Genomic DNA, 14,151 nt, shown 5'->3' with positions numbered 1-14,151 from the left:
CTCCCTCACTGTGGATTTTACCCACAATTAATGAGATTAAGGATCTTGTTTCTGTAGGCTGTAACAGACAAGACCTAATTTACTAGCAGTCTTTGAAGTAGTAACCTAAAACAGCATCCACTACTCCTAGTAATTTCTCTGTGCACCTCTGAAGGTCAAACAGTACTAAAAATTGTCCCATGAGTAGAAAAACAAAAAATCTCAGTATGATGTGTAACTCTTCATAACAGCAGCGAATCTCCTTTGGGATCTTCCTTCTATTTCCAAAGCTTAGGAGAGGTTGCTTGATGAATGAAACAGCCTGTTGGTGAGACCTGGGAAAGAAACAAAATCCAGCTATCTTCTAGAAATGCTGCTAGACTACTGCAGCACACCCTTCTACACTGATTCTCTACTTTGAAGAATAATTTTTCCCCCAACTTTCAACAACTTGATCCCATATTCCCCCTGCAGATGCAAGGCCCTGCCATATTACAGATCCTTCTGTGGAACTTCAGGGTCAGAAATTTCATGGAAATGTCCAAATCCACATTTAACTCTTAATTTTAGCTTCAGAGAAATGCCATACGTGGATTATAAAATCTGTCAGTGGATTACAAATCTTAGAATACTATTAAGTAAGCATTGTCTTGAATACTTCTGATGCATTTAACTTTAACTCCAGTGGTAGAACCAACAAGACCTAAGAGGTCCCAGCTCCATAAACTTCCAATAAGTTGTCCATTGCAACACCCTCAAATGCAGAATGGGTAGAAAAGCATTTGGGGAAAAAGCCCAGGAGAGAAGGCCATTATCCCTCTTCTGCCAAACACAGAGATTCTGCTATATGCCCCCATGTTTTCTACTGCCTCTGTGAGGTGACATTCTCCACAATCAGCAGATGGTAACTTGACACTGCTGTACTGCACACTGCATTATTTGGTGAAGCTGTAAATATCTCATTGCACATTTTTTGGTAACTGTAGTTGAGTTCTGAGCACCTGTCAGTAACAATAAACTGAGATTCTCTGGGCAGGTGTATTGTACTGTGGTCTCATTATGTTTACCTGCTATTACAGCTGGGAAAGAAGTCAGCCAACTCTAAATTTTTAACCTGTGAGGCTTTGCTTTCTGGAACACACAACCAGTAACTGACCCTGAGACAGCAGTATCATTTGACAAAACAGGAGAAAGAGCCAATTCTTATCATACATGAGTCACTGCATGTGTTTTAAGACTGTTATTACTGAAGCTCATTTTTTACCAGGACTATGTTTTGTGTTATCTAATTGAATAGGAAGGTAAAGAACAGTCTTGTTTATTCTGCTACTTGTGTACTCATTGCTTGACATACAAACAGCAATCTGTATGATCAAGTATATTGATTATTTATTTCAGGAAACAGGATGCATACTATGGACGTGGTCAACATCTTTGTTTCACTGCCTTTCCCTCAAATCCCAGCAAGACTGTAGTACAGACTACCTAAAGGAGTTGAAAAACAGGGTATATGGATGATAGGTGCAGAAGGGAGAACTTAACAGAGATTTAAAATTATTTGTTTTGTAGAGAGCTGACTGCATATGCAAATATAACTTCACACAGTTATCACTCTAAGGGCCATCATCGGTAAAAACACCAAGAGCTGTGCTGCCCAGGCTGACAGCTCATGTCCCTAAAGCAAAGCAGGTGCTGCAATGCACAACAGCATCACACTAGCGGGCTCACTGAGCAAACCTGACCTGAAGGCATAGCCCAAAACATTTTTCCCACTGAAAATGCATGACTACTGCACATCACACACAGTTCCTCTCATAAACCCTGGAATAGTTTGGTCTAGAAATAAAAGTTTCTATTACAAAGTTCACAGCTGCAATAACTACAGACTCAAATACACCACTTTCTGTTTGTACTGGCTCTTTTGTTTAGACTGAGTGACTCACATACAGAAGAGCAATGGATTGTTTCCATTTTCTTCTAGTGTAGACAGTCTACATTCAAAATTAAAAGCTGTGTTCTTTTGACGTTATAGGTGTACATCTTCAGCAGATGTACACCTACGGCAGAAGGCATCTACAGCACTTCACTGGGGCAGGCTCCCTCCCCAAGCAGAGTTTGAACTGCTGACTCCCATTAACCACAGCAATCCCAGTGGAGACTCTGCATACACTATTTACTTTTCCAAAAGATGTCACGTTGTAGGTTCCTCTTTGCTGTTAGAAACCATTTTGCACTGGAGGAAGATACAGATACAGTGTGACAAGTCTGTATGATCCACACCACTGGTATTTACTACTTCCTAAACTGCTGGTTAAGCTGTAAATCACTTCCTTCATGTCAGCACTATAGGTATCAAACAGGCTAAGAAATTCTCCTCTCTGATTAGTGAAGTTCAGCCTCTGTTGATTCTCCATGTAAAATTAATTTGAAGTTTTCATATGAGATACACTGACTTTGCTCATAAATACGTTTTAAGAGGACAGGCAAGGCAAAACATATTAAGAGTCCCTCTGGTATATGATAATGTTGTTAGGAATGCAGAATTAAATAAGAATACAAAAAACATTAAATGCAAAGTTAAATACAATACAAACTTTATTAAAAATAGGTTGCAAGTGAAATACAGTAGAAATGGGAAACTACAGCAGTTTTGATGTTTTTTTTTTTTCAAATAATGCACAGACAAATATGAAAAGCACTTTTACACATATTCACACTTGACCCGAATGCCCAATAGCGGCCAAATCCACTCAACTGAAGGTTATAGGTATTTTTTTGCTAAGCCTTTTTCAGAGTCTAGCAGCAACAGTAATTCAGCCACAGCATAAGTTTTTTTCTTCAAGAAAAATTTGTCACTGTAAGGCTGCTAGTGTTCTCAAGATAAATTGGGAGAGGCTTGCTTTTGCTGATGAACAGACATAGCAAGCATGCAGATCCTTCATTAACACTTTGAACCAGTTTAATCTTCTACTTCATATTTAACAGGTGAAACGGTAAAAGCACACTTTCAAATAAGAAACCTGAAATACGTAAAAAATATTTACACTCCAATTTTCATTAACTTGCATTTATTTATCATACAACTCTTATTAAAAGTGATTTCTTTCCTAAGGCAGTGAAAGTCTACCCCTTTGTATTTGGAAGTGTGCACAAATCCCTAAATATATATTTATAAGAGAACAATATGATACAGGAAAAAAAAATCATCTAAAGCCAGTAAAGGGCTTTGTCAAATAGAAAATTTGTTTGGAATCACAATATATATTGTCTTAACATCACACAATGAGAAAGACTCTGATGAGGTCCTTATTCCCAACATCATCAGCCACAAAAGCATAGCTGAAGAAATAGTGGGAGGAAAAAGATTAACAATTAAAAATTAAATAAGGCTATAACAGTGTGAAAAAAATAGCTTGAACTGCCATAAAGGCTTTCAGTACAACCATAACAGGATGTCAGTAAAGCCAGCTAGACGGAATGGGAGCTCACTAGCACTGCTCCTCAGCATGAGCAGGGATGGTTCCTTGTTAGCACACCAGCTCTGTTAATGACCTTATGAACATTCCCACTTCCAGACTGCAGTAATGTATTTGATGCTTTGCACTTCAGTCTTCTTCTCTAATATGCCAGTTGGTATCTCCATAGAAAAAAAATCTATTGCTGAACTGATAAAAACGGACTTATCAATGCTATTCCAGGCCTAATTGCCCAATAACTTCTAATATGAATTTCTCAGAAAACATACCCACGTGTTCTGCTCACCTTCTGTAATCCTTGCCTTTAACACACTACTAACATTTTGGTCCTAGCTGATGAAGGGCCACTAAGTGTAGCCTACTATCTATTGCTTATGTAATTTTTAGTGAAACAGTTAACCAAAGGTTGTTATCTTCACATTTTTTCAGTCTGAAGCACATATAGTGGGGATACAACAACGTAGACTTTTCCATAACTACAGATAAAATCTTAGGCATCCATTTCAGACCCAACATATACACAGGAATAGAGACATTTTTATTCCAAGATTCTATCTAGAGAATGTGTGTTATGCCAGTACTAAGTAATGGTAAGATCTGTATTGATATGCTGATTCTTCTATGAACACCATACAGTATGTCACACTTGCATATGAAACCTTATTTAAGGTGGCCCAGACATTGGCTTCTTGTCAAACAACCTAAAATACTAATTTCTAGTGCACAGTTTAGTTTAGGCAGTTCAAGCTATTCTCACTCTCTCTGCTCAGCAGCTAAAACAAAAGTGTGTCTGTAAAACACCAGGAAACAGAACTTATCTTTGACAAGTGCTACTTGGTCTGGTGCAAAAGAACTTTACCCCCAAAACAGAAAAAAGTTACCTTCACGTGATTCGCATCTTTAAAAATTTACAGTGCTTTCATTGTATAAACCACAAGCTCCTGGCAAAGTTATCAGTTTTCTTGCTATTGCAACATCTCTAAGTCTTAATTAACAGTCTTAAATATAGAGGAATCAAAGTCACTCCTTTCAGAAAACATTCATTTTCTGTTTATACTTAGTAGTGTGCCCCCAATCTCAATCCCTCAATTTGGAGATCATCCGTTACATCTGATAAGGTGCTTTAATCTTATTTTGTGTTCAACTCATTTTCCAGTTCCATTAGTTTCCTAGAAGCTTTTACTTTATTGGATACATCCTGACCCTGTGAAAAAAGTCGCTGGCGTTCCCTGAACGTCAGGTTTTCTGGTGCTCCAGGTAAATCGGCATCTTGACTGGAAAGGAAACAAAAAATATTTTTTATAATTCTCATCTACAAGATCCTTAAACATAATCATTCCTGATGACACATAATGACAGCTTCTTTGACTACAGCAAAGCAGTCTCCATTCTGTGTTCTGAAAGGTTTTTTTCTCACACATACCTTTAACTCTGACATTGTGCTATCACTTAAGAGAAATTCATGACTTGACCATTTATTGCATGTCAAAATAAATGGAAATGCTTGCCAATTTCCAACATGAAGAGCAGGTTATAAACTAAGGCTCTGCCTGTGTTAGCACAGCATTACTGCTTTGGCTAAACCAAAGCAGTTTTCTGTGGTGGAACATTTGTAAGAAAAGCACTGGAAGACACACCTTTTCTTGTCCCATCATCAGTATGCTACATGGTAAAGCCTGTATGAGACAGCTTAAATCTTTTATGCTTATTACAAGTTTTGAAAGAATCCCACTGGAGAGGTACTGTTCAGATTTATAAATACACCTAAACCAGGTGAAGTTGCTCATTTACAGTGATCATTTTACTTGTGCCAAAACTCGTTGCTGTTCAGCAGTGCTTCAGATCATCTAAGGGCTTGTGGAGAGAACTTAGTTGTGTTCTATAGTAACCCATAAGAGAGACAACAGCAGAACTCTGCAGTAGCCCCCAGAGATACAACGATGACAACAGAAAATACTGCAGAAGCTAGTTGGCTACCAGTTAGTTGTATGAAAGTCAATGGACTCCTGTATGTCACCTTTTAGATCTTTTGTCTCTTGGATCCTGATAAACTTCCCCAGCAGCTGCTCCTGTAGATCCAGTGTATGAATTTATTCCTTATGCAAAAGAAAGAAGTAAGTTTAAGGACAGCAGCAACAACACAGAAGTTTTATACTGTATTCTTTCAAAAAGGTGCAGTGCTTCTTTCAAGAAACAATCTCAAATGAGAATCATAAATAATCAGAGGTCACCTGACCTCTAGAATAATTAATCCCAGTACTATTGAATTCAAACCCTCTTCAAATGGCTTATTTTTTTAATTCCTAATTTCGAGTCAAAACCCATTTTGTTTAGATTGTCCAGCACATGCCAAATCATGGTCTTTATCTTATTATGCCTTATTGTAAAACAGATACTAGAAGCTGTTCAAGCAGATCCACAGAAAGAGCAACACTCTTCATCATCCTGTGACAAATTTCACAGGAAGTAAGTTAGCTGTAGCTCCTTTCTTTCTGAGGCTAAAGGTAAGCAAAGATTAGTATATACCATCTTTGCAATTCTGCAGAATCAAAATTTTAGTCCCTGTTAAGTCTGATACACAAACTGTATCACTCAGAAGATGGCCCCTTCCTCCCACCCCTGAATTTAAATTTCAAGTCCTGCAGCACTGCACCTTTAAATTGATCTAACACACAGGTTTTACACATTATATTAATTCCTTATAAAGGCCACAAGACAAAACCTTTTATTTCCAATCAGAAGTTTAATAATTTAATTTATATTTAAGACCATATTCTCTTAATAACTGTCACAAAAAGAGTAAAAAGAAATGTAGCACACTACTCAGATTTGTCTTCAGACAGTTCTGATCTCAATATTGTTCATGTTATGTCTTGTGAACCTTCTTTGGTACAAAAGGAGATGTTTGCTTCTTCCACTGGTACATCTAACTTCTCAGAAACACTCAGTAATTCTGAGTGAGGCTAGAACACATAAGCCAATTTAGCTAATGTGCTGTAGGCCAAATTTTTTCCACCAAAAATTTGCAGCAAACCAAATCACATTAGGTATGTCTGGCATATAGATTTTTTTCCTCTCAGTTGTGAGCCTTACATTCCTGTAAGTACTGCCTTCCCTACTTTGAAAAGCTTGTGGCTGGATCCACAAGGTTTCATTTGCATTTGGATAGTGGTTTTCAGTTGAGTGTTGACTTTTTCCTTGGTGAGCTGACAGACCCAATGGTCTTTAAAGACCCAGTGGAAGAAAGCACAAGAGCAAAATTTGCAGAAGCATGGTTTACTAGAGTTAACACTCAGAACAGGAAAGAGCTGTAAAGGACAGGAATGTAACAGTCAGCGAGATGGGAGATGGTCAAACTGCACAGTGAATTCTGCATTTTGTGCAAACGGCTTTGTACGTTACGCAGGCAGTCTTCAGAGAAGCTTGAGCAATCAAGTGAAGTTAACCTGTTCTCATGGCTATTTTAAAAATTATGAAATAAGAGTATTCAGAATTAGTTGTATGGCTTATGAATTAGGCTATTAAAGGCGAAGCATCATACTACAATATTCCTTAATTGTTACCAAAACCCTAACCAAATCTTTGTAAATTGTCCTTTCGATTGTTTTCCATGAAAAACAAATGTCCACAAACAACACCACTGAACATTTCACTTTCCTGAGATTCATTTTTCAATTAATATTAACAGAAAGCAGGATTAGAAATGCAATTATATACTAAATAGCATTCTGGGTTGTGGATGATGGGAGGCAGGGAGAGTGGTGGTGACAACTAGTGACTGACGGCTCTAGGGTTGCCAAATTCATTACATGTACAGCCTTCTAAGTGCCACATAGGGAAGGGAAGCAACGGCTTCCTCAAGCCTACATGCTGTGATGGAAGGCACATTTTACTTTTTATTAGAGTCAATTTCAAATAAGAATTCCTAAAAAAAGAAAGTTCTTTGAAATAAAAAAAAATTAAGTACAAACGAAGTACCCATGTTTCATGTCAGAAGCCTGCCATTTCAGAATATTCTTAATTCATTGTGATATCTGGTGTTCAAAAGCTGAAGTTCTTCTGGTACAAAATTGGCTGTGGGTTTATCAGTGATTTCACATGCATGCTAATAGGCATTATGGTAGTACACAGCATATAGCATCCAGAATTATACTCCAGTCTAATGAAAACACACGGAAAAGCTAAAACCTTCCCTCACCTTCAAGATTCAGAACCTATTACAGAGCCAGACAGGAGTGACAGTGGGTTTGCACAAGAGAGGCTATTACCACAGAGACTATTACATCCTGAGATCTCATTTTTTTTTATGCAACTTGGATGTTTGCTGACCACAAACAGTGGAACTACTGATCATCAACTGCACCAGTGGGACAGTAATTATAACTGAGCTAAACTGTCCCTTCAGTAATATTAAAAACTACACAATACAGTGCAGAGCTTCTCTTCAGCACTGGAAGCAGTTCAACGGCAGCAGAAGCTAATCTGCCCTGCAAAGGAAAGGATGCTAGGTTTCCTTGCTGGAAAATGATGACTTGAGCCTCAACTGAACAGGATGTGGACAAGCAGTTCAGTGGCCTTGTATATATCCTAAATCAGATTCACATATTATTGCAGCTGGATTAGAAGTGCTTCTAATAGATGGAACCTATTTGGAGGCTCATATCCTCCCTATGCCCAGGGCACACTGCTGAATAAAGCAAGTGAGCGATTTTCCTAATTGTTAGGTGGCCAAAAAAGTGATGAGGGGTGTAACACACTATAGGATTCCATCTGTGCCACTGAGACTTGAATCCAGCAAACAAGTTGACCATTGAGCTAGAAGCCAGCATAAACACCTTCCCTTGGGATCTCAGGTGACTTGCTACCTTTTTCATTTTAGAAGGATGAATTGATCACATAGAGTTGGTTGTCAGGCACTTGTTAACTGCCAGTGTAAGTAAAAAGAACAAACTAGGAGAATGTCATGGCCACCACCTTCAAAAGAACATAGAAGAAAACAAAGTACCAGCAGATGCTGCTGTTTAAAGACAAAGTAATATATCAATAAAGTGCAATCTTATCAGAGTGAGACATACTCAAGGAATCAAGCATACAAGATTTCTCCTATACAGCAGCAGTTTAAAAAAAATCCCCAGACTTTGGACTGAATTAGCTTTGAATTCAAGAGTATATATAGTTCAACTAGTACTCTGCAGGTAAAATATGGTGCGGAAGTTACTGGCAGCTAGAACTCTAACTGAAATTAAACTTCCTTATGGGTGGCTTGGAGTTATACAACAACAACATGAGGAGTCAAAGAAATACAGAGGTATAGAAGGGAAGGAGTAAAGCAAACAGTACTAAGATGAAATTTAGATTTCTGTCTCTCTGCAAGGAAACTGCACTGTACAAACCAGAAATTCAGGAATGGTGCCTAATACATGAAACTAACTGCAAGACCTGTATTTTTCTTGTGCTTGTGTATTTAAGATCTACATCTACAAATATAATTTTTAAAGCCATTTGCACACACTATTAAAAGAGAGAGAACCCTAGTACCAACAACAAAGCAGAAGATAAGATCTGTCCATGAACCCATTAGGAGAGATTTCCTGTGTTCAAGAAAGGTGCACTTCCAGATGCTCTGAGTAAACAGCAGTCAGTCATACAAAACAAATCACTTAGAGATACAGAGTGAAAGCCAAAACCAACAGTACTTCAAACTGATTGAGTAGCAGTTAAAACAATTTCTGATTCATACATGAAAGATGGAATTTTTGCTTTTGAAAAGTTTGGGTAAAGAGCAAGAAAATTTGAGAGACCAAAATAATTAAAAATTGAAGGATTCATATTAATATCAAGATTTAAGTTAGATCACCAGAGTGAAAATAGTGATTAAGGGAGGGGGAAATCACAAAATAAGTGATTAAATCTAGAGCCCTGGAGTTGAAAATACAAGGACAGTTTTGAAGAGATGACTTATTTCATTGTTTCTACCTTTAGAGCTTCTGGCATGGATGAAACTTGGTTTGTTTGATGGGGGCAGGGGCTGGCTTTTTTTGACAGTAGTACTGTTGGCATTGACAGAAGATGACTGGAATGAGTTGGAAAGAAAGATGCCATCTGAAACTGGGCGAGGCTGGCGGGAAGGTTGCTGTGGCTTAAGGGTGGCAGGAGGAAAGTCACCATATGATTTTCTTGTGCTGGAGTACTTATCCTGACCTGCTAGATTGGAATCCTCCTCCTCATCATCATCATCATTGTAAGCAACAAACTTGGCAGTATAAATCGTGTCAGGGGAGAGGACCTGTGTTTTGAGGTAAGAGGTGTTTCGCTGAGGTGGGGGAGGAGGAGCGTTAGATGAAGGGGTTGGGGATGGGAGTTCATATTCCCGTGGAAGCGGAGGTCTGTACAGACCAGGCTCGTCAGGTTCCAGCAATCTTCGCTCAGCTTCATCGTGCTGCCTGCGCCTTTCAGCCTCTAAGCGACTGTAATACTCCTCTTCCTGGCGCCTCTGAAAGCCCAGAGGAAACAGAAACACAGTGGTCAGACATTTCAATCCATGAGATTTAAGCTTTCCATCACTGAGATACAAACATCTTCCGTCAATCATTTTTGTCTCCTTTTCTGGCTATAAGCAGGGCATCTATATGGACTCGTACAGAGAATATTTACTACTAAGAGTGAATGATTTTCATGGGTGCACTGGTGTTTGGCCAGTGGTCAAACCATCACATTTGCAAAAAACCAGCAGCCATCCAGTAACACAGTGTAGCTGTTATTTACAGATTTACCATTGCCTGTGGTCACTAAAGCAACTGCCTGTGTAAACTAAGGGCATTCCAACATTTATTACTCGAACTGTAACTACAGTTAATAAGGTGCAGATTTACTAAAGCTGTAGAGAATCTGTGGGAGAGGAATATAACTAAAATTAACTACCACTTTAAAAAAGGAACTTTGTGATTTTGTTTCATGCTTATACAATGTAAATTAGTCAACAGAGCCTTGGAATAGATGACTCCTAACCAAGTTTCTAGTATAAACACCAGGAAAACTACTTTCACACAAAAAAATTATTACAAAGATTTTTTCCAAAAGAGGCATCAAACAAATACTGTTAAAAGGCATTTAAAACTGAAATGATGCTAATGATATCTATGTGAGGTTACTGACCATTTAAAGGTCATTAAATATCTTCTAAGTATTCTTCCTCTTTAAAAGACTGTTCTGTTTTTAAACTAAATAACATTTAATTCTGTTCAGCTCTTGTCTCAGACACATTGTAAATTAATACAAGGGTTTATTCAGTAGTTCGATAACAAATGAGGTGTATTTGGGAACTGTATGTACATTACAAAACCCTTTGGGTATAAGTATAGAATAATTTCTGCTGGGAATATATGGCATCTGAAATAACCATAATTTCTGGGTTTAATCCACATGTTTTAAAAAATCCACCTTAATGCTTATGTGTCCAATACTGAGTCAGTTATCCTGAAAAAATAATAAATAGATCTTATCTTGTTCATCTACGGCAAAGACATGAAACTCATCTCCTTGTACTACTCTCTAAAACCATTTTACTGATGGCACTGAGTTCTGAGTTGGTAGAAGGATCTTAGTCAACATCTGTCAGTGAAAACTCTTTCAAGTGTGATCCAAATGTCATTTGGCTGCATCATTATCAGAAGTTAAGAAAGCTGTAGTTGTTTTCTCTTGGTTGCATTTTTTTAAGGTCCCTACAGTCTACTTTTAAAAACTTTCCACACTCCAGATACACCTTCCTCACTTCTCTCTTATTACCACCTCTTCCACTCATCCAACCATACTGTTTATGGGAAACAATTTAACAAAGCCTGAAAAAAAAATGAACAAAGTTAATGTATCTAAAGTCTGGGGGCTTTTTAAATGTATTTGCTCAATCTTCCAAGATGAACAACTTTAAAAGCTAGCCTTCTTTCTGAAGTCAGTGTTACTAACAGGCAAACTGAACAGCAGTAACTGCTTTCTCTAGGAACAAAAAGGTCTTAAGAAACATGCTGAGTCAAATAAGTTGCTTTGTCTTCTAGTTTGATCAGTTAAGCTTCTCATATTTATGTATAATGTTTCAGCAGAACCTACAACTCTGAATTTTTATAATTTGACTGCACACTTATCTGCTAAAATTATTTACTTGCTTTCTAGAAACCACTTCCCTCCCACAGTCCAAACATAAAAAACAATATGGAATATTCATCACTACTCCATCGTATTTCATACTTCTCTCTGTATCTATATCAAAAAATACTACAGAAATATGTAATGCCATCTACTGGGACATAGGAAAACCCAATAGCACTAACTGAGCCATGATAATAAAAAAAGTATGCAATTTATGATGGGAGCTGAAGGGAAACAGGAAGTACCTGATTTCTTCCATAATTTTCAGAAAGGCTCTGAAGGTAAGAGCCTTGCCACTGCTAAGAACTGTCAGGCACTAAGCCTGCAGTACTACTTCTGCAATACCAGTCAACTCCAGCCAGCAGGAACAGGCTGTCTGCTTAATTCCTTTTTGGTTTTGATAGACAAACTGAAGCCTTGGAACATGACCCTTATCAACAGGGCTACTGTGTTTAAACCCTGCTGACCCAACACTAAGCTGGTACTCAGCAGGCTGAAGAGGAAAGGCCTGCAAGAACCCCTGTGGCACTCAGAAGACCACAACCTTTTCTTCAGCCTCTCTCCTGGTCCGCTCCTCCTCTTGCTGTCTGCGCTCTTCTTCCTGCCTGGCTCTGTCTTCTGCTTCTCGTTTACGCATTTCTTCCAATTGTTGCTGCCGTCTGCGTTCTTCATCCTGTAACTAACAGAGACACAATTTTAATTGGTCACTCACATGGGCAAGATGGGTCAAAAAGGTAACTAAAAATGTAACAAAATACTGGCATCTAAAAATAACTCATTCAGCAGAAAATGCTATGCTACAGATCCATCAATACAACTTCCAGTCATTACGAGTATGCTTAAAAGCAAAATAGAGGCGCACAGAACTACATACATAAAAGCACAAATTACACAGGGAGACATTTTTAGCAGTCATGTAGGAACCCCCAGTAGAAGACTGATGTGACTCATGCTCCAAAGAGCTTCAACAACCATAGTCTCATAGGTATAGTAAAATGAAATGAAATACTTAGAACCAAAAGTCCACAGCTCCAGCAGTCAATTGTTTTTTTCATTCTGGATTAGAACTTAAGCACCGGAAAATCATGACTCATTAGTCAAAGGGTCAATCCATTTAAAGTAACAGGGTCATTCAGCAAGTCTGCAAATAGTCTCAGGAAATAAAATCTCCCACTGTATCTGCTGCATATGGGTTTTGGAAAAAGCAGAGAGTGAAGGAAAGAAAACCTTTGACTACTGGGATGAAACAGCTCACAAGAACAACTCATGTCCAACAGACAAAACTGGTTTATGTAAGTGTATGATGCTGCACAGATAGGAAAACTGAGCACTATCCAAACTTTGCATGATTCTTTAAAGCTAACAGTCTATAAGCCCTTGATGGACAGGAATAGTTACTGGTACAGCAATACAAGTAGAAATTAACTGGACTACATGCTGTGTTATTTCTTACTGTTGCATACGTTTTAAAGTAATTTTTTTTTTCCTCCACACAATTTTTTTTAAAAATCCTTATTAGTATAAATCAACAAATTATTTGATCTTGCTATAAACTTCATGTAACAGGGATACTTTTCTACTCCTGGATTTTATTTTACAATCCAAATTCACATACAGAAAAAGACCCTTAAGACACAAAGCAGTACAAGAGAGAAAGAGAAATTAAATCTTAATAGACTTTGTGAGGACAACCTTCATGCAAGTATCTTCCCCCCCAATTAATTAATAAAAAAGTATAAACAGTTTGGATGATTTTCTTACAATTATTCTGCCTCATTTTTGAGCATGATTGCTAAAGAACAAAATTAATTTGATGAATGTATTTTAGAGGATGCTACTTCCAAGTAAATTCCCCTTATTTAGGGCTAAAACTTTGTCATTCCAAACTGAAAACAACAAAGATAAAGATCAAGCTCAGTTTGTGCTGCAGAGCAGGGAACAGAGTAGTTAACCAACTCCCGGCTTGGATTAAGAGTTCTTGTCTTAGTTATTAGAAAGACATTATTGTAGCAAAGGAGATAATATTGCTGTCAAAAGGAAAGACAGCTAGTAATTCATAAGAGTTTATACAAGAGAAGTCATTTCCTCTTAATAATAAAAAAAAAAAGGCAAGTAAAAACTGCACTGTGAGAAAATACAGGAAAATTGTCAAAAGGAAAGACAGCTAGTAATTCATAAGAGTTCATACAAGAGAAGTAATTTCCTCTTAATAAAAAAAAAAAGGCAAGCAAAAACTGCGCACTGTGAGAAAATACAGGAAAATTCCTGTCCCAACTATATTAGAAAAACACCCTGAACATGACAGTTACTGCTCCCAGGTTATGGTATGGATGCCTTACTGCTTAGCAGCAAATATTCCTATTCAAAAGCACTTAAATGGTAAAGAATTTCCAACTAAATTATAGAGAAAATTAGGACTGGTTTGTTTAATTGTCTTCTGACCATAACTAAAGAAAGAAGGCAAAAATTACCAAGCTGCCCACCTGGTAATTGTTGCTAACCTCGGATCGTAAGAATTGTGAAGACAACTGTATTCAGGTCAGAGGCTATTCTA

The 14,151-nt window shown here is 37.7% G+C and overlaps 1 protein-coding gene across 20 annotated transcripts in view; it reads right to left on the bottom strand.

The window, feature by feature from the left end:
* Positions 1-2,549: 2,549 nt before the first annotated feature.
* AFDN (afadin, adherens junction formation factor) overlaps positions 2,550-14,151 on the bottom strand; it is an 81,674-nt gene continuing 70,072 nt past the window's right edge. For 8 of the 20 annotated variants that reach the window (XM_031059317.1, XM_031059332.1, XM_031059269.1 and 5 more), the window contains 4 exons: positions 12,142-12,276; positions 9,432-9,948; positions 5,473-5,551; positions 2,550-4,729 (listed from right to left, as the gene is read on the bottom strand). In XM_031059317.1, the coding sequence (XP_030915177.1) occupies positions 4,585-4,729; positions 5,473-5,551; positions 9,432-9,948; positions 12,142-12,276 (876 nt within the window). In that variant the 3' untranslated portion in view covers positions 2,550-4,584. The remainder of the gene's footprint in view (positions 4,730-5,472; positions 5,552-9,431; positions 9,949-12,141; positions 12,277-14,151) is intronic. The other 12 variants (XM_031059362.1, XM_031059350.1, XM_031059336.1 and 9 more) reach the window with 4 other exon arrangements.

Source organism: Geospiza fortis, unplaced genomic scaffold (genome assembly GCF_000277835.1).
Source record: "Geospiza fortis unplaced genomic scaffold, GeoFor_1.0 scaffold41, whole genome shotgun sequence".
Taxonomy (NCBI): domain Eukaryota; kingdom Metazoa; phylum Chordata; class Aves; order Passeriformes; family Thraupidae; genus Geospiza; species Geospiza fortis.
Note: the sequence above shows the minus strand (reverse complement) of the source record. Positions and strands in the feature narration are given on the sequence as shown.